Genomic DNA, 21,662 nt, shown 5'->3' on the forward strand with positions numbered 1-21,662 from the left:
TTAATTTCATTAGTATAAAACCGTGACGGATCCCAGTTTAATATTTTATTATTTTATTTTGACTTATAACTTATACCTCATTAGTTGTGAATATATTATAATAACAACAATATGTTACAACATTTTTAGTTGTGCTAGATCTCGGTATGATATGTTATTATTTTATTTTAATTTATTTTGACTCATAAGGAATTAACACATGCGTCACAATATTTTCACAATATCTCTATGTATACATTGTACTTAATTATAATATAAATTATATTGTAGACACAAAAAAATTGTCAAATTTTGTACACATTTACCATTTTTTGTGCAAATGTGTATAATATTAACCACTTTTGTGTATTTACAATGTAAACTTGCATTGCAAGTACAAAGTAAACATATAAAGATCTTAAAAAAAAAAAAAAACAAAAACAAAGCTCAAACCAACTGGCATACTTGAAGAAGAAAAAAAAAAAAAAAAAACAAAAAGTGCACCTCACTAATTGAATAAACCAATAAAACACTATTCATGAGTCTTTGGCTCCTTTTATATAGTTAACAGATATGTCAACTTACACAAATATTTAAAAAGAAAAAAGAAAAAAAAAACTCTAGGCACTGGAGAAATTAATGTTAAAATATTATAGACTTAACATTTTTTATTTGATCTATAAAAAACTGAGATCTCAACAATTGTGAAAATATTGTGATAACAGTAAGTGTTGTAACATTTTCTCGAAACATTTATTTTTAGTTGTGATTGGTCATAGTCTCATATTTTATTATTTTATTTCGACTTGTAAGAAATTGACACGTCAATAATTGAAAAATATTGTAAAATTTGTTGTGTCAATATAACAATATATATACTAGCTTACATAAATATTTTTTAAAAAAAAAAACTTTAGGCACTGTATTTATTGTGTCAGTTGAATAAACCAAAAGCAATGCACAATAAGTGTTTAACATATTCTTAAAATATTTATTTTTAGTTGTGGTTCGTCACAGTCTCATAATTTATTATTTTATTTTGACTTGTAAGAAATTGACAAGTCAATAATTATGAAAATATTGTGAAATTTGTTGTGTTTTAGTATAACAATATATATATATATATATATATATCAACTTACATAAATATTTAAAAGGAAAAAAAGAAAAACATAAACCGATTACTAAAAAATAAAAAACTTTAGGCACTGTATTAGCTTACATAAATATTAAAAATAAAAAAAAAAACTTTAGGCACTGTCTCTAAGTGCCTAAATTTTTTTTTTTTTTTTTTTTTTTTTGTGAATAAAGCAAAAGCACTGCACAATAAGTGTTGTAACATTTTCTCAAAATATTTATTTTTAGTTGTGGTTGGTTATAATCTCATATTTTATTATCTTATTTCGACTTGTAAAAAATTGATACGTCAATAACAGTAAAAATATTGTGAAATTTGTTGTGTCAGTATAAAAATATATATACTAGCTTATATAAATATTTTTCTAAAAAAAAAAAAAACATAAACCGATCACTGAAGAAGAAGAAAAAAAAAAAAAAAAACTAAAGTGCTAGTTAACTAAATCAAAAGCACTGTAGCTACCGTACATATGCGAATTCGTGATAAAGTAAAAGCACTACACAATAAGTCTTGTAACATTTTCTCAAAACATTTATCTTTAATTGTGATTAGTCATAGTCTCATATTTTATTTCGACTTATAAGAAATTGATATGTCAACAATTATGAAAATATTGTGAAATTTATTATGTCAGTATAACAATATATATACCAGCTATTCAATTTGTTATTTCTTCAATGAATCCTTCACAATCTAAATTGTAGTTTATATCCTGTTCAAACTAACTAGGTACAACACCTCACAGCTAATCTAACTAAACTCAACAAACTAAATACAACACTTTAATGCAATACAACCAAACTGCAACAGGACAACACTTTAAAGCTACTATACATCACTTTAAGGCCACTGATAACTGTCTCTGTACTAGCCTCCCTTGACACTCTGTCATAACAGCACACCTCTACACTCTGCCTTGCACTACCCAACACACTGCCCCGCACTGTACAACACACTGCCCTGCAGTCTGCACTAACTGGCCACAATGTCTCAAATGCACCTTAGTGAGGATCCTAACACCGCTACAGTGCTTGCACAGTGCCCAAGCACTGTAGCGAGCCGCTTTTTATATAAAGATTTAGAACCAAAGAGAAATTTAATACCACCTCTAAACAAACAAACGATATAATTATAAAGGCATGGTACGGTCAAATATGCAATACATGATAAAGTTACAAAATAAGAAATTAAGAACAAACAACTTAAAAGAAAAACAATTGAATAATAAAGTTGAAATGCAAGAAAAGTATCATGTACTAAAAGCCCGGATGGTTTGTCCATTGGGATGCTAATTCAGAGAGTGCCTTTGTAGAAGATCCCTCTGCAGTTAATGCTTTCTCAGCAGCGATCTTTATATCTTTCATACGATTACGAACTTTCTTCCCTTCTTCTCCAACCAGGAGACCCTTTACAACTTTTGCAATTTCCTCTCGATCAATTAGATCATTTTTGTTAGTTTTTGGTCTCAGTGCCACTTTTACATCCTCAGCTAATAATACTGCATTCATTTTTTGTTCTGCGTAAAGCGGCCAAGCAATCAATGGTATACCTTGCATAATACTCTCTAGGGTCGAATTCCAACCACAATGAGTTAAGAACCCACCCGTGGAGCCATGGCTAAGCGCTTGGGCTTGTGGTGCCCAAGAGGGAACCACTAGACCCTGCCATTTAGTCCTCTCTACGAACCCTTTTGGTAAGAAAGCAAGAGGGTTATTGTCGAGAGTTTGGTCACTATGGTATGTGGCATCAGCGGATTCATTGTTTGGGGTTCTTACAACCCATAAGAACTTTTGGCCACTCAATTCCAATCCCAAGGCTAGCTCATTTGTTTGTTCATATGAGAGAGTCCCACCACTCCCAAAACAGACAAACAAGACAGAACAATGTGGTTGATTGTCCAACCATCTTAAACAGTCTGACTCTTCAACCTGATTGCTTGAACCACTTTGGATTGGTCCAACTGGATAAAGTGGAAGGTTTTTAGCTTCTTCATCTAACAAAGCTTTTATGGCACTTCCTTCCAATTCCATGTAGGTATTAATGATAATACCTTCAGCTAATCGAAACTGTTTTGCGCTGTGAAGAATCATTTTGTGCGACTCACTGGTTCGATCTTGAACCGGTTCCATAAGATCTCGACCGTGAATAGGTATGCACCCCGGAAGTTTCAATGGTTCTGGTAGGTCTCTATACTCACATGAAACTGTCTTGTCCAGCTTTGTCAAATGAAAAACCAAAGACAAAGTGAAAGCATTTGCATGGAAGAAAATGTAGGGTGAAATGTTGAGTTCTTTGGCAATATCTAGTGCATCAATTCCAAAAGGATCGACTACAAAAGCAGAAAATCGAGTAGACTTTAACACGTCTCGGAGAGGTGGCAGTGAGCGAGTTAAGGTGAGAATAGTTTGGATTTCAAACTTTAGGCCTTTGATCTCCTCCTCCTCCAATATCATAGGAGGAAGAAAGACGTGATCTATGGTGGTGGGAAGGGCTTGAAGAACTGCTTTCATGGCTTTGGATGGAGACCCAAGTACTGGAATGATACAAGTGACGTGTAAGTCGTGGTGATGAACAAGTAGCTTCGCAAACTCAACAAGAGGGATGAGATGTCCCATCCCTGGACTTGCTAGAATAGCTATGTGGGGTTTTTGTTCCATTTGGACAATGTACAAGTCAACAATGTTTTGAAGAGATGGCTTTTGAAAGAGAATTCAATGGTTTTTATGGTGGAGGCTTGAAAGGTTAGATGGTTTATATAGTGTTAGAACTTATGATTAGTATTAGATTATTACGAGTTTAATTATGAAAACCCCACATGTAGGGGTGTGTAGCTAATCTACTAACCCGCAAAAGCTAACCTGAATCAACCTAATTACCTACCGGCATGGGTTCCTAGATCTGGGTTCGTGTTCAAGATCATTTGGTTTTTTTTTGGTTTTTTTTTTTTTTTTTTTTTAAATTAATTTTTTTATTCAGATGCTGACATGACATTTTTTTTAGTAGTATTTTAGGAGCCATGTCAACTTTAATTGTGCCAACTAAGCACTCTGTTTGCCATGTAGGCACTTTTCCTTAGTGAGTTAACGGTAGGAACCAAATTGATTAAAAGTTAAAAATAATAAGGACCAAATAGATTGCTATCAAAATGTAGGGACTAAATTGACTGTGACCCTAAAATGTAGGAACCAAAATGGTGTTTTTTTTTTTTTTTTTTTTTTTCATGTACGTTTTTGTTACTCAGCTGTTCCTTTTTTCTTTTTCTTTTATAATTTTAAATTTCATTCTTTAGTTTTTTGTCCATTTCAATTCTATACTTTTCATTCGGTTGGTTTTTTATATTTATTTATTATTTTTTGGTTGTGTTTCATCTGGTTTGTTTATCCTTTTTATTATCTTCTAATTTGTTTTCTATTTTTTTTTTTTTTTTATCTAATAGGGGAATAAAAAGTAAATTTATATAAATTACATTTTTTATCCTTCTACATTTTCGCCCCAAAACCATACACCATGAGAGAAAACTAAAAACCTTTTTATTTTCTCCTTATTTTTTGTCCTCTCACTTTTTTATTTCTCCAACTAAACGGATCCTAAAAAGACTATACATGTCATTTCTTACGAAATGGTCATCTGCTAATTTTACCATTCATAAATAGACTTGACCAAAAAGGAAGACAGCTTGATTTGGGTTTTCATAGTTCTTCTAAGGAATCCTTAGATGGGCCACCATGATGACCTGAGCTTTGGACTTGCTCAGATTACTATAATTTGTTTGGTTGTGGGCTTACATCTTGGACAAATGGCCTAGTTTTCGGGCTCATGGGCTTCTATTTGAGTGGTAAAGGTATAATAGGGCCTCTCTAGTTTAGTTGGGCCACCCTTTTTTATAAGAAAAGAATAATGGGCTGACCTTCTCCAATATCTTTGTTATTAATTTTAGGTTAAAGGATGACTACAAAATGAAGTGGCTAGAATTAGCAGATCTTTTCCAACACGTACGATTGAATTGTGTTTCCAACTCTAATATTGTTGCAATCCACACCTTAGGCAAATCGGCATCTTGTCCTTCAAGCTTAGTTGCCTTTGAAGAAAGAAGGGTGTATGTGCTTTAATACTTATTATTATGAATTTCAGACTTGGACCATTCAAAGAATCGGTAAAGGGAGAGGTTCAAGGTTTTTAAGGTCGATTGAGATTCGACCAAGGTTGAACCACGATGATGTCATAATTACTTTAATAATTAATTAAAGCCTAAATATAGATATTAAATTTATAAAACTAGCAAAATTGACTAATAGATCTATATATATGAGGGAAATTTAATGATTTTCAAGTATATATTTAATAATTAAATAAGAAAGTTAATAAAATAATAATCATGAAAACATTAAAATTTAAGATTTATTTTTGAAGTAAAGTTGAATTTCTTTGAAGGATTTTAATTATATATATATATATATATATTTTTTTTATATTCCTTGTAAGAGATGGATAATTTAATTAAGTAGAATAGAATTGTGTTAAGTTATTTTTACAAAAATAAAAAATAAAAAAATTTTTGTTAAGTTTACTTCAAGTATTTTTTATTTTTATTTTTATTTTTGGGTTATTATTGAGCATCAACTTGCAAGCTTAGCTGAATGGTTAGGCTCTAGTTCCAACTTTGACCGTGCCTAGGTTCTAAACCTAGTAAGCTTTTGGCACATATTAATCATATAGTGTCTAAATGATTAATTTATCTTATGTTTGTTTAATTTGTTTTGCTTTATCCATTTTTTTCTTCTAACTTGTTACTTTTTTTTTTATTTTTATCCAATAGGACATTAAAGTAAGTTTATATAAACTACATTTTCTATCTCTTCACTTTTTCACCCCTAAATTAAACATTACATGGGAAAACTAAATTTTTTTCTATTTTCTTCTCATTTTCTATCCTTCTACTTTTCTACTATTCCAATCAAAAGGACTCTAAAAAGACTATATGTGTCATTCTTACAAAATATTCTTCTGCAAATTTTACCATTCATGAAGAGACAAATGTCTAATAAAAGGCTTATCTACTTTTTCGCTATGTACACTTTCAAAGCTACAAGCAATGCTAGCACTTGTCTACAATATTCTCTAACTATATGCATTGCATTTTGCACATGTATAAAGAATACAACGAATAGAACATTATCTGTTGGGGCGAGAGGGTGAAGTGATAAAAATGACTCATGGGTTTGGAAGGGGGTGGGAACCAACACATAGAGGACATGAGACAATATCCACTTGTAGTGACCTAATAGACTACTAAGAAACATGTCAATGGGACATCATGATGCTACATTTCTTCTTTGACAAAAAATCTATGTCAGAGATTAGAAAAATTCATCTTTCAAGTAGGTCAACTATAGACCAGATTATATGGGCGTGCAACAAGTTAGGGAAGTTTACTACTAAATGAGACATTTGGATGAACCAAACGGAAGGATAATCATGAGAAGTTATGGAAGTTCCTGTGGTGGAACAAAATTCATGAAAGACTGAACATTATTGTTAGCCTCTTTTAACAAACTAAACCCAATTCAGGAAGCTTTCACACCAGACTTGACCAAAGCTAGGAAGAGAACTCGATTTAGGTTTTCATGGTTCTTCTTAGGAATCCTTAGATGGGCCACCTTGATGAACTGAGCATTGGACTTGCTCAGATTACTATCATTTGTTTGGACAAATGGCCTAGTTTTTGGGCTCATGGGTTTTTGTTCTGTTTGAGCAGTTAAGGCTTAAGAGCATCTCCAATAGATTAGCTAAATCTATGTTTTGGAGAGTAAGCCCAAAAACCTAGCTCCAACCGATTCTCTATATGCAAAACTTTTCCAAATTTTTTTTGAAGTTGCTACAACCTCTTGATATAGAGAACACTGTAGCAACTCCAAATGAATTTTTCTACTTAAAAAATTCATACATCTCAATAAAAAAATAATTCTTTCTCTCCTCTCACAGCTACAAACACAACAATCTTTTTCTCAAACATCTCTAAACTTAAGCATAATCAGATTATCAAAATATAAACTCAAAAACACAATTTTAAAATTAATCAAATAATAACAATAAAAGCAAAAAGAAGAAGAAAAAAAGAAGAAGATAAAAGACATAAGCCATCTAACCCATTTGGATTGCGTTGGGGACGAAGATGAGCGATGGCACAGTGACCCATCTCTCTTGTTCTTTCTCTCTATACCTCTTTTCTATCTTTTCTTATCGTAGAGAGAGCTAGTGAATGTTCTGGAATCAAGTAAAAAGAAAAAAGAAAAAAGAGAGAGAGCTGGAGAAAGAAAGAGAGAATGAGAGCTAGATTCGCTGGAATGTTCTTGAATGAGGGAGAAAAAGAAAATAAAAGAGGGGGGGGGGGGGGATAGAGATAGGACACTGGACACGTGTGTGGAGGAGAAAAACAGGAAAAAAGAAAAGAAAAGAAAAAAAGAAATGAAACGTATGGATGAAAATGAAATGAAAGAAAGGAAAAATAGTATAAAGAATAAAAAATCCTAATTGAGAAATTCTACAACAATATTTTCATAATAGGTTTTACATAACAGATTGCTATTAGTTAATATTGATGAGTAAAAAAATAATTTCAGTGATAGGTTCAAATTAAAATTAGTAACAACTATCCACATAAATTTTGTTGTGAAAGTATTATAAAAAATGTTGTGGACATAACACTTCTCATTGAAAAATATAGTTGTTAAAAACAGAATAAATAATGAAAGAAGAAATAATATTTAAATGAGATAGAGAAAGGATAAAGAATCTGTTAGAAGATGTATTTGAAAAAGTAAATAGGTAAAAGTTAAATGTCACTGTTTATTGTCAAAACAGTACAAAAATATGGAGAAGTTGTTAGAGATGCCCTAATAAGCCTCTCTAGTTTAGTTGAGCCACCATTTTTAATTAAGAAAAGAATAATGGGCTGTCTGTCTTCAATATCTTTGTTATTAATTTTAGGTTAAATGTAGCTATAATTTTTTTTTTTTTTTTAAATAGTTTCAACTTATAGCGTCTGCTTTTGATAATAGTTTTTTATCATTAGACTAAGGAATCAATTAATTTTTTATTTAGATGGAGATTGAATCTTAAATCTCTTATTCAACAACCTGAGATTGTACTAATTGAACTAACTAGAATCCACAATGATAGCTACAAAATAGCAGATCTTGTCAAATATATACGTTAAATTGTATTTCCAAATTCTAATATTGTTGCAGTCCACACCATACCTTAGGCAAATCGGCTTTTAGATATCCTTGTTTTGGTTGTATCCCCAGGCATCTTGTCCTTCAAGCATATTTGCCTTTGAAGAAAGAAGGTTGTATGTGCTTTAATGCTTATTAATATAAATTACACACGTTTGGTCAAAGAATTTCGTTTTGGTACACATCAACACATCAATCTTCTAGTGCCTAAATGATTAATCATGTTACGTAATTGTTTTTTTTTTTTTTTTTTGGGTGAAAAAAGAAGAACGTTAGGTTGATGCTTATGTACCACAGTACGAGTTCGTCTTTTCCACTAGAGCTAGCCAGACAAGTCAAAAGTCCCACATTCCCGTACGTACGTCAAATTTTGTCATTTCGAAGAACGTTAGGTTGATGCTTATGTACCACAGTACGAGTTCGTCTTTTCCACTAGAGCTAGCCAGACAAGTCACAAGTCCCACATTCCCGTAAGTACGTCAAATTTTGTCATTTCACATATAAATTAGAGCGAATGAGAAATCTAATACCACCTCTAAAAAGCAAACGCTATACTTATAAAGGCACATATAAATATGCAATACATGATAAAGTGACAAAATAAGAAATTAAGACTAGACAACATAAAGAAAAACAACTGAAGAATATAATTGAAAAGCAAGAAAAGTATCATGTTCTAAAAGTCAGGATGATTTTTCCATTGGGTTGCTAATTTAGAGAGTGCCTTTGTAGAAGAGCCATCTGCACTTAGTGCTTTCTCAGCAGCGATCTTTATATCTTCCATACGATTATGAACTTTCTTCCCTTCTTCTCCAACCATGAGACCCTTTACAACTTTTGCAATTTCCTCTCGATCAATTAGACCATTTTTGTTAGTTTTTGGTCTCAGTGCAACTTTTAGATCCTCAGCTAACAATGCTGCATTCATTTTTTGTTCTGCAAAAAGTGGCCATACAATTAATGGTATGCCTTGCATGATACTCTCTAGGGTCGAATTCCAACCACAATGAGTTAAGAATCCACCCGTGGAGCCATGGCTAAGCACTTGGGCTTGTGGAGCCCACAAGGGCACAACTAGACCCTGCCCTTTAGTCCTCTCTACGAACCCTTTTGGTAAGAAAGCAAGAGGGTTGTCGCCGAGAGTTTGGTCACTAAGGTATGTGGCATCAGCTGATTCATTATTTGGGGTTCTTACAACCCATATGAACTTTTGGCCGCTCAATTCCAATCCTAAGGCTAGCTCATTGGTTTGTTCATATGAGAGGGTTCCACCACTCCCAAAACAAACAAACAAGACAGAGCCATGTGGTTGATTGTCCAACCAACTTAAACAGTCTGACTCTAACTTGTCAACCTGATTGCTTGAACCACTTTGGATCGGTCCAACTGGAAAAAGTGGGAGATTTTTAGCTTCTTCCTCTAACATTGCTTTTATAGCACTTCCTTCCAATTCCATGAAGGTATTAACGATAATACCTTCAGCTAATCGGTACCGTTTTGCGTTGGTAAGAAACATTTTGTACAACTCACTTGTTCGATCTTGCACCGGTTCTATAAGATCTCGACCGTGAATAGGTATGCACCCTGGAAGTTTTACTGGTTCTGGTAGGTCTCTATACTCGCATGGAACTGTCTCGTCCAGCTTTGGCAAATGAAGAACCAAAGACAGCGCAAAAGCATTTGAGGAGAAAAAAATGTAGGGTGAGATGTTGAGTTCCTTAGCAATATCTAGTGCATCAATCCCAAAAGGATCGACTACAAAAGCAGAAAATCGAGTAGACTTTAACACATCACGAAGAGGTGGCAGTGAACGAGTTAAGGTGAGCATAGCTTGGACTTCAAGCTTTAGGCCTTTGATCTCCTCCTCCTCCAATATCACTGGAGGAAGAAAGACGTTATCTATGCTAGTAGGGAGGGCTTGAAGGACTGCTTTCATAGCTTTGGATGGAGACCCAAGTACGGGAATGATACATGTGATCTGGAAGTCGTGGTGAAGAAGAAGTAGCTTGGCAAGCTCTACAAGAGGGATGAGATGTCCCATCCCCGGACTTGGTAGAAGAGCTATGTGGGGTTTTTGTTCCATATGGACAAATATACAAGACTACAATATAATGCTTTGAATAGATGGCTTTTGAAAGAGAATATAGAACGATTTTTATGGTTGGGACTTGTAAAGGTTGGATGGTTTATATAGGCGTTTTGGTCAAATATGTGTGTATGATTATTCGATGGAGTGGAAATGAGAGAAAATCAACCAATTAGATTTTATGTACCATTGGCACAAACGTACTTGCATGCGTTAGAATGACGTAATTACAAACGTTAGTCTTCGAACAAAATTTAAATAATAAAATCAACATTTGAAACCTTTTCTTTTCTCTCAAGTAAAATTAAATATTTTAAGAGTAATGATATAATACTGTCATAAAAATTTCACAAGAAAATTTAAATAGTAAGTTATTAATGGTAAATAAAAAAGTGATGTTAATTGTATAGTTAAAAACCATTTAAAACTTGACACTTAACTTTTATTGAGAATTTACTATAAAAATATTATAAATATAGCACTAAAATGATTATATTTAAGCTTATTTCAGCTGTGTTTAAAAATAATTTAAGACGAAGGTTTTCAGATTTTTATTTTAGAGGGGTCAAAGAAATATTTGTTTATATATATTGGTCAGGTCAAGGGGGTTCATTTGAATTTCTAAGATGAACATAACGCTGTCCCTTAATATAAACATACATCAAATGTGTTAGTGTGATGTAACTTTTTTTTTTTTTTTTTTTTTTTTTTGAGAAACCTAGGGTGACGTAACTTCAATAGCAAATCTAGGAAAAAAATTACCCTTAATTAGCATTTCCAGGTCATATTGAAAGAATTTCTTCCTATAATTAATTGGCAAATGTGAGATTATTGACTACTCAAAAATATGAAAAAATAATTAGGTTCTCAAAAGTTTTAATTACCGTTAGAAAATATTAAAACAAAAATAAAATAGGGAACTTATAAAACCAACCCATATTGCAGATATTGAGAGGAGAGAGGTTGTCATATCAAAATTATATATGTTAAGAGCAAACCTTCTTGAGCCTAAATAGTTAGAAAATCCTCTTCATAGATTTGGTGACTTAAAATCCTCTCCATAGATTTGCATAAGTTGTTTGGGGTCAAAATCATATTTTTCAATTAATATAAGAGCATTCAGATCTTGTAGGGGTCAAAATAGATTTTTTTTCAATAGTATCAAAGCCTAAGTACAGTTAGAAATATTTTTCCAAGATTGTGCAAGGCTCATAGAGATTCCTAGGATGTTAGCCTGCGTGTTAATGAAGGCAGGTTGAGATATATAACAAAAGAATGATGACATCGAAGTTGCGAAGACCCATGATTGCTCCATACTCTTATATGGTGAGATAAATCTCCTCAATGTTAAGATTAATTTTCAAGGGTTCAAGTATTAAATTAGACTTATTTTTCTGTGTAATCTTGAGTAGAATGTATTCTAGAACATTCATGTACTCTTGTGGTTTTGTTAGAAATTTTCAGAGGGAAAGATTGTTAGGGTCATATGTTTATGTAATTGGCATATCCTATAACAAAATGCACTTGTACTTGGGTAGATCTAAGTGGATTCAAGGTTATCATGAAGTATTTTGAAATAGATTTTCAAGTGGTAGTATTGAAGACATGAAAACTGCTCAAAGAGCAAGTGGTGAAAAGCTGAAAACTGGGATCTCGATATCTGGATCGACACTTTCGATCTATCGAGATTTAATGAACCTTGATACCTATCTCAATCTATCGAGCTAACAATTTTAGAATATAGCCTGCAATGTTTTATTATAATTGACTATTTGTTTATGGGTTTGTGTAAACCTAATAGGTATATGAGAGCCTATTTAAAAGGCTCATTAAACTCTTATTTAAATAAAGTGGTAGAGAAAGAAAACCCTAACCCTAATGCTTCATAAAATTTTCTTATTGACACCCTAATCTCCAATTGTTGAACCAATGAGATCAGAAAATAGAAGAAAGAGATCTTGCTGCCTGGGACTCTTGTGCACTTCTTAGTTCTGTACCAAGCAAAGTCCTCGGCACCAATAATTGAAGATCTTATTCTTTTATTTTATTTGAAGTTGCTGCAAATCAATTATAACAATCAAATGGGTTGCTGTAGAGTTAGTCACATACTGAGATTCGTGCAAAGCAGTCAATCACAAATTGGAGATCTATGCAAAGAAGAGGTCTTCTACAAGATCAAGTCCAATTGGGGATTAGATCAAAGGTCTAACTATAGGTTGGTATCTTGAGATAATTCAGGTAGTGATAAGATTTCTTATATTTTTAATCTTTTATTCTTGATTAGTGGATTCTCGGAAGTGGTCACCTAAAATTCACTCGGTGGGGGGTTTTGCCTTGTAAAAGTTTTCCCAATTAGTCAACAAATCATTTTGTCAAATTTAATTTCCACTGCACTCTAGTTTAAATTTGAGATTTGTTTGTGCCTCCACAATATTGCATGTAATTTAGATAATTAATCAACTTGGGTAATTGAATTAACTAACTAGGGTCAATCTACAACCCAAAAGAAAGCAACACATAGAGGACATGAGACAATATCCTCTTGTAGTGACTTAATAGACTACTAAGAAACATGTTAGTGGGACATCACAATGCTACATTTTTTCTTTGACAAAAAAATCTATGTTAGAGATTAGAAAAAATCATCCTTCAAGTAGGTTAACTACAAATCAAATTACATGTGTGTGCAACAAGTCAGGGAAGTTTACTACAAAACAAGACATTCCTGAAAGATTGAAGGTATTTCTATGGAGAATAGTAACAAAGGCTTTGCCTATGAGTTGAGGAACATGATAGTTAAAAGGCCCCAATGCTCGCCCCCGGGGGGGGGGGGGGGGTGAAAGCTTTTGTCTTGTGTTGCGTGGATACCAAAAGTGAAAGACTGTAAATGAATCAAGCCGTTCATAAATAATTGGGGCTTGAATCGATAAAAAATTTCATTAATGTTTATTTGTTTATAAACAAGCCAAAACTCGATACAAAACAATCTAAGTTAAAATTCATTTATGGGCTTGGTAATAAGCATAATATGAGCTTAAGAATTAAAAAGCCACATCTTACTAAGACTTTAAGTAATTAAGAGTTGTGATTACTTGTTAAAATCAAATAGGTTTGCCAATAAGTTTGATATGGATCTGACTTGATAATATACTTGTTTTAGATCTTGAGCTTGTAAGGTTGAATTTATTCAACCATCTAATTGGCTTTATTCCGTGCCAAATTTGCTTGTAATTCAGCATTTAGTAACCCTGTATTTAGGTGGGATTGTTGTAAGGGTAGTGAGTGAGATAGTGTGAAGATTGCTCAAGAGTGTGCAAGAAAACAAAGTGTCGCGGCTGGGACTCGCGGCTTCAACCCGCCAGAATCTGCACACGTGCCAAGCATGCTGGAAGATGAACAGTCATGCTAGCTGGAGCACTACAGGACAAAACAGGACAACTGGCCATACGGTTAACTCGCGACTGGAACTCGCGACTTAGTCAAGCTGCGAGGTCAAGCCGCGAGCCACCCCTGTTTTGGAAAAACCTGACGTTTCGCATTCCACTCCTCTTCAGTATAAATACCCTTTTAACCCACGATTGAAAGAGAGCTTCCAGAGAGAATTTTGAGAGAGAAACCCTAAAGAAAAACCAGATTGTTTCACCCACAATCTCTACCTTAGAGTCTCATCAAATTCCCTCACTCTCTTCCTCTCCATTGTCAAATCCTTGAGAGGCCTTTATACCAAACCTGGTTCTCACCATTATCATCTCTGTGAGACAGACGTTTGGAGTTCTGGGAAGCAGTTAGGAAGGAACCAATATTCATTGGTTGATGCTACGGTGTAGTAGCGGAATCCGGAAAGTTAGAAAAGAAAAAGGTTCGGCGCAACCTCGTTGGAGCAAGAAGCTTGGAGGGCTTAGGTGCATTGGGTAGATTAGGCTTGGAGGGTCTATTGCTGTCCTTGTATCCCAACTGTATTTTCTAGTGGATTGATTACCGCTTGGAGGGCGGCGGAGAGGTTTTTCGCCGAGGTCTTCGGTTTCCTCTTCGATAACATATCTGGTGTTATCGCTGTGTTTGCATCTTCCTTCCTCTCTATCTCTGCCTGTACATTATCTGCTGTGGTTTATTTTGTTGAGTCTTAGATAGTTATTTAATCAATTCCATGTTATAGCATATGTTAAGTTTCCGCACACTAGTTGTTTAACATATTGCTTGTGTTGATTAAATTGGTTTTTGGGGGTCTAAACGTTCAAAAGTGTTTTTGTACACGTTTTTGAACTTTCAATTGGTATCAGAGCGGGTACACTTGTTGTGGTTTAAATACCTAAGTGTGATCCTTGACCCCTTGTGTTTATTTGCCATGGATTGTGCTTTGTATGACTCTTTGCATGATTTGGTTGGTAATGAATGTAACATGCCACGTGTTTGTGAAATTGCCTCTATGAGTGTTAATCCTCATAAGTGTGATGACATGTTACTTGAATCTATGGATGGTGTTGACAAACTCTTAAAGAAAAATGCTAAGAAGTTTCAAAAGAATTTGAGCAAGTTATTTTGTGAAAAGGATGATTTGATTGCTAAGCTCAATGAATCCAACAAATTGGTTGAGAAATATAAAAAACTTGCTGAAATTTCTCATGAAAAGCTGAAAGAGTTTGAATGTTTGAATATGGACTTGGATGCTAAACTTGTTTTGTCTAACAAACTTGTTGATGAGTTAAAATGTGAAAATGAATCTCTTAAGATGCATGCCAAGTGTTTGATTGCTGAACCTATTGTTAAAAAGGATGATAATATTTGTTGCAATCATGTTGTGGTACCCGATTTTGTGCCTAGTGTGTGTTCTACCTTAAAGGACAAATCGGTGTATATTCCTCCACATAAAAGAAATCAAAAGGTGGAGAGAAAGACTGTTAAGTCAAAACCTCCGTTGAGGTCTCAACCTAAGGTTTTGAATGGATCTAAGTTTGTTCCAACTTGCCACCATTGCGGTGTGATTGGTCATATAAGACCTCAATGCTCCAAGTTGAAAAGAGAACAAAATAATGTTGCCAGATCTCTTCCCAAAAAGCTTAGTAGACCTAAACACATTGTGTGTCACCATTGTGGTGTCTTTGGTCATGTAAGACCTCAATGCTCTAAGTTTCATGCTTTTAAAATAATCAAAAGAAAAGAAAAACTTGAGCTTTCTGGAAGTTGTGCTAAAAGGAGTAAACCGGTTTTGAGTGAAAATAGCATGTTGTTAAAGAAAATGTTTGATGCTCTTAACTCCTTGACTATGTGCATCTCCGGTTCTCATTCTTCCAACCCTCGTCTCACTTCTCTTGAGACACTCATTCCAAACAATCGTTCCGTTTGGATGAGGAAGGGTTCCTATGGTTGAGCCTTTGCTCTTTTGGTCCTTGATCTAATTCTTTCGATCTTTGTAGGACCCTTCATGCATTAAATGTCATAACTTCATGCATTTTGTGCATCTTGCATTTATTTGTATGCATTGTTTCGTTTTTTATCTTACTTTTATGTTTTCGTTTTGTGTGAGTAAAAATCCAAAACCACATAAAAAGTGAAAAATTTAAAAAAGTTTGATCGTATATGTTTGAGCACATATCACATGTGAGTTTGGCCTTGTACCTTTGTACAAATGGCTTTGTGCATTTACGAGCTTAGCTTGTTAGTTTTTGCACTTATATCTTTGTGGGAAAAATCTTGACATCTTTGTGTGATTGTTGTAAATCGATCTTCTAGCTTGTCATGAATGATTTGTCAATAGTCATGTTGGTTTTGATACATGCGTAGACTTGTGCTTATATCTCTTCCCACTCTTTTATTTTTATTGCTTAAAGAGCTCAATAAATGTAAATCTCAAAATGAAAAGAGATAATGAGCTGCAAAAGCCGTCGCACATACTAGTATTCGACTAGGAAAAAGGGAAAGCGACTTAAATGAAATTGTATGATGCCCAAAAAGCCAAAGGCTTGTTCATCAAATTGAAATATCACAAATTTCAAGCATCGATCTCAAAATGAGATGTTTTGATTCAAAATGATCAAATGTTATGAATTGTAAAGAAGCCAAATGAAAAGTTTCATCATATGTAATCATTTTCTTGTGGGAGGTCATATATGCTCATTTCTATAATTGAGATAGACCACTTGACTTAGCACTAGTTGTGTATGACTTGATTGAATTGATCATTGAAGCTTCACTCTAGACTTAGGACTATTCCACATTTGATACACACACACAACACACATGCCTAATGTTCAATAAATGTCTTATTCATTTGTTAGATTGTACTTGTCTAAATGTGATGTGTGTGTGCTCAATCTTATATGGATTAATCCAAAAAGATTTTTGATCATTTTATATGTTTTTGGAAGTGATTTTTATCACTTTTTGTGTTTATGTTTAGTGCTTACTTTGTTTTTCAATGTTTAAACATGTTCTGAATTGAAAAACAGGTGTCAGAGTTTTTCGCGGCTCAGCTGGCGACTCGCCAGTCGCGAAACCCCAGTCGCGAGTTCATCCAGAGGCTTTTGGCGGCTCACTCGCGGCTTGCTCGCGGCTCACTCGCGACTCGCGAAAATTTTCGCGACTGAAACTCGCGGCTCGCGGCTGAAACTCGCGGCTCGCGGCTTGCTCGCGACTGAACCTCGCGACTCGCCCAGTCGCGAAACGCCCAGAAACAGTTTTTTAAAGGGCTTTTTGTGGGAAACTTGTTTTAAACCTCTCCCATCCTTTCTAAAACCCCTATTTCAATATTTTTACATCAAAACCCAACCAATTTGAATGGTTTTTCAATCCATTAACATCTCTAAGGTAATTATAAACTCTTTTCATTGATTTTGATTCTTAGATTATGTTTTGGAGAGTTTTGTGCTCTTGGTTGGGATTTTTATCATAGGGGTTGGAAAAACTTAATTTTTGTCAAATTTCTTCATGGGATTGGTTTCTTTTGTTGATTTGCATTGGATGTTGGCCCCTTGTGGCAGAAAGAACATGTATTAAGGGTAGATTTCATGATGTTCATGCATTGTTTCACATTATTGTTCATAGTGTGCATGTTAGGTGTTTGATAAAATGCCTCTTAGACATTTTCTCGCTTGTTTGGACTCCGATGAGTACCAAACTTTGGGGTTTCTCATGTTTCCTCTTTAGGAACATGTTTGGTTCATTGGTTGTGTATTTAACACACCTTGCCCCACATGTGCATTTTTCATGCATTGGTCATGCATTGCACTTTGCCACCTCTTGCACACACATTTGCTACCCTTGTCATGCATTGGTATAGACCTTGCTTCTTCATCCTAGCATGTCATGTCTGTCTTATGCTTTGTAGCATTTTACTTTGTCATGGGTTTGAGCTTCATTTTCTCATTCATCTTGCACCCCTCATGCATCATTAGCATTGTTCATACCTTCATCTCTTGCCCTCTTTTCTCCTTGACCCTTTGTCTATTCCTGACAAAAAGGGGGAGAGTATACTCTAGAGAGTATTCCAGAGTATTTTGTCATTTCTATATGACTCTTGTTATGACTCTTGTGCACATCCTTAGGGGGAGAAATTCTATTTCTCGTGCACATTTGTAGGGGGAGAGATATTCCATAGGGGAGATGCATATACCAAGGGGGAGAAGACATTGTGTTAACAATAAAAATTTATTGTGTTTGTTTTCTTGTATTGCATCGTGTTTGTGTTTTGGACATGCATATATCCCTATGTTTTTGTGCTTCATTGAATGCATGTTCGAATGATCATTTGCTTTGCTATGTGTTCATTGTAGTCATTTCTATATGACTGTTTTGGTGTTTGATCAAGTTGCTCATATGTTTTACATCATGTTTACTTGATCGCAATTTGCTTGTTACATTATACTTGTCATTTTATTACTTGCTTTACCTTGAGGGTCTAATGTGTTTTGTGCAAGTGTTTCAGGTTACAAGTATATATGTTCCAAGTGCATCACAGCTTCTCATCATTTTGAAGGGGAGAAACTTTAAGCACTTTTAGTTTATATTGTTTAAGTTTTTATTCAATATAATGTGCTTTGTACCCATATGCTTATGTAAGCTTTCAGGGTTTATGTTTTATGCATATGTTTGTAGGCCTTGTGGTATGTACCATGCTTAAGTGCAGCCTTTATGCTATGTTGAAATCAGTACTTTAATCTAAATGTTCTGCATTGTGGTTTATGTACTGTCACTCTTGTGCCCTTGTAGGATTGTTCCTAGATGCATATGCCATGTGTGCTATGCATTGGTTGAGTGTTGAGCATACAAGTGTCTTGCCTTGTGCTTGTTAACTTGTATGTCTTTGTGTTCATTCCAAGTGTGAATGAACACTGTGATCACTACTTTGTGGTGTTCACTTGGATGATCAAGCCATGGTTTGTTCATTAACTCCATCTTATGCTTGATCTCTTTTTGCCTGTTTCATATGCATTAATAATTTTCTGCTTACAATGATCATGGTGTATTGTTGTGTTTCAGGAGTTTATGTTCATATGATTCAAGTGCTTCACAGCTTCTAGAATTAGGTGTGAGTGAGTTTTGATCAACTGTTCCCAACTCACATGTTAAGTCTAGAGTCTGTTTTAGGGTTCTGTCACGGAATAGCCAAAGGGGGAGATTGTAAGGTTGAATTTATTCAACCATCTAATTGGCTTTATTCCGTGCCAAATTTGCTTGTAATTCAGCATTTAGTAACCCTGTATTTAGGTGGGATTGTTGTAAGGGTAGTGAGTGAGATAGTGTGAAGATTGCTCAAGAATGTGCAAGAAAACAGAGTGTCGCGGCTGGGACTCGCGACTGGACTCGCGGCTTCAACCCGCCAGAATCTGCACACGTGCCAAGCATGCTGGAAGATGAACAGTCATGCTAGCTGGAGCACTACAGGACAAAACAGGACAACTGGCCATACGGTTAACTCGCGACTGGAACTCGCGACTTAGTCAAGCCGCGAGGTCAAGCCGCGAGCCACCCCTGTTTTGGAAAAACCTGACGTTTCGCATTCCACTCCTCTTCAGTATAAATACCCTTTTAACCCACGATTGAAAGAGAGGTTCCAGAGAGAATTTTGAGAGAAAAACCCTAAAGAAAAACCAGATTGTTTCACCCACAATCTCTACCTTAGAGTCTCATCAAATTCCCTCACTCTCTTCCTCTCCATTGTCAAATCCTTGAGAGGCCTTTATACCAAACCTGGTTCTCATCATTATCATCTCTGTGAGACAGACGTTTGGAGTTCTGGGAAGCAGTTAGGAAGGAACCAATATTCATTAGTTGATGCTACGGTGTAGTAGCGGAATCCGGAAAGCTAGAAAAGAAAAAGGTTCGGCGCAACCTCGTTGGAGCAAGAAGCTTGGAGGGCTTAGGTGCATTGGGTAGATTAGGCTTGGAGGGTCTATTGCTGTCCTTGTATCCCAACTGTATTTTCTAGTGGATTGATTACCGCTTGGAGGGCGGCGGAGAGGTTTTTCGCCGAGGTCTTCGGTTTCCTCTTCGATAACATATCTGGTGTTATCGCTGTGTTTGCATCTTCCTTCCTCTCTATCTCTGCCTGTACATTATCTGCTGTGGTTTATTTTGTTGAGGCTTAGATAGTTATTTAATCAATTCCATGTTATAGCATATGTTAAGTTTCCGCACACTAGTTGTTTAACATATTGCTTGTGTTGATTAAATTGGTTTTTGGGGGTCTAAACGTTCAAAAGTGTTTTTGTACACGTTTTTGAACTTTCAGAGCTCAAAAGCTTGATATTGTACATGAATTTGAACTTGATATTTAGCTTGAGCTAGACTTGATTAATGAATTAAGCTGAATTCAAATTTTTAGACGAGCTCGAGCTCAAGCATCATTTATAGGCTTAGATTGAGTTCGAGCGAAATTTAAACATTTTACATTCGTTATTAAGTCAAACTTAAATGCTCACTATTCAATGAAGGTTGGCTCATTTATAGCCCTAAATTGTATTAAATATAATTTTGATGCAGTTGAAAAGAATGGCAAAACTTATGTTTCTTTTATTGAGAGAAACCATTACGGCTAACGGATATATATAATTGGCTCTCAAATTTTGGGGCAACGTCAATTGAGGGTGCGGAAGCGATGGCGATAAACTTCGCGGTAAGAGTATCTTTCAACAACAACCATAATTAAGTAGCAACAGAGATGATTAATCGATAACTTCTTCAATTGAACCCCTAACACTGTTTAGAATTGGGTTGGGCCCCTAAGAAACATAACCCATTACATACTCTTGCCGATTGAGTTTTTGTTTGGGCTAGCTTGAATCGCTTTGTGTGACAGAAGATTAAAAAAAGAGGCAGAGCTAGTAGCTGGGCCGACCATCTACAAATTAGAAATTAGAAAAACCATATAAAGACATGATATAGTCAAACAGTCAACAACGATACATGATGAAAGTGATATGTAATAAAATAGACTATTGGAGTACAAATATTCTATTTAACTTTTTGTATTTAACCGATTACAACTTACTATGTATTTGATTAACTTTTTTAATAAAATAAGTAAAATTTAAAATGAAAAAAAAAATCAATTATATGACAATTTGTAATTGGTAGAGCATAAAGTGAAACACAAAAAAGTAGTATAAAAGATTTGTATTTCTAAAAGAGAAACAAAGACTGGCTTAAGGCATTCTAGGACATAAAGCGACTATTTTAAATAGAGTTTATTCTTAAATTTTAAAAAGTAATAGAAAATTCATTTAACTTTTGGTATTATTTTTTCTTTTAAAATCATTTGTTAGATGCAAAATTATGAATCAAAACAAATTCATAGCATTACTCAATGACTATACAACTAAAATAAACACTATCTATTAAGTGAAACATCTATATACTAAAAAATTATGATTGAAAATTTTAATAAAATTATATATTTAATATCTCAAAATAAAATCTGAGTATAAATATAGTTACTATTAATTAGTTATACATTTATTTAATTTGTTTGTACAAAAAAATAATTTTTTTTATTATATAGAAGTGTTGACGTGGGAAAAATAAAAGAAAGTGAAGGTGAAATTTTATTTAAACAATATATTTTTTTTATTATAAAAAACTTAAGAGCTATCTTTCAAGAAAAAAATAAAAAGGAAAATAAAGCAAGAACTAAAGCTTTTAGAAAACTGTCAAACCTGAAGTGACGGACTAGAATCGTTGCAATGCTCAATGGAGAAGATAGTATGAAGTGCAACTAAGAAACTTAAGG

General features: G+C 34.3%; 2 protein-coding genes across 2 annotated transcripts in view; both read right to left on the bottom strand.

The window, feature by feature from the left end:
* The window catches only part of LOC126723116 (hydroquinone glucosyltransferase-like), an 82,466-nt gene extending 78,146 nt beyond the window's left edge, over positions 1–4,320 (bottom strand). The window contains exon 1 of the mRNA XM_050426403.1: positions 2,667–4,320. Coding sequence (XP_050282360.1) covers positions 2,667–3,774 — 1,108 coding nt within the window. The 5' untranslated portion in view covers positions 3,775–4,320. The remainder of the gene's footprint in view (positions 1–2,666) is intronic.
* A 4,559-nt stretch (positions 4,321–8,879) lies between these two features.
* LOC126723117 (hydroquinone glucosyltransferase-like) lies at positions 8,880–10,512 on the bottom strand. Its single transcript, XM_050426404.1, has one exon. It carries the CDS (start codon positions 10,433–10,435, stop codon positions 9,029–9,031), a length of 1,407 nt encoding a protein of 468 aa, XP_050282361.1. The 5' UTR covers positions 10,436–10,512; the 3' UTR covers positions 8,880–9,028.
* Between the last annotated feature and the right edge of the window lie 11,150 nt (positions 10,513–21,662).

This window comes from Quercus robur, chromosome 4, assembly GCF_932294415.1.
Source record: "Quercus robur chromosome 4, dhQueRobu3.1, whole genome shotgun sequence".
Lineage (NCBI taxonomy): Eukaryota > Viridiplantae > Streptophyta > Magnoliopsida > Fagales > Fagaceae > Quercus > Quercus robur.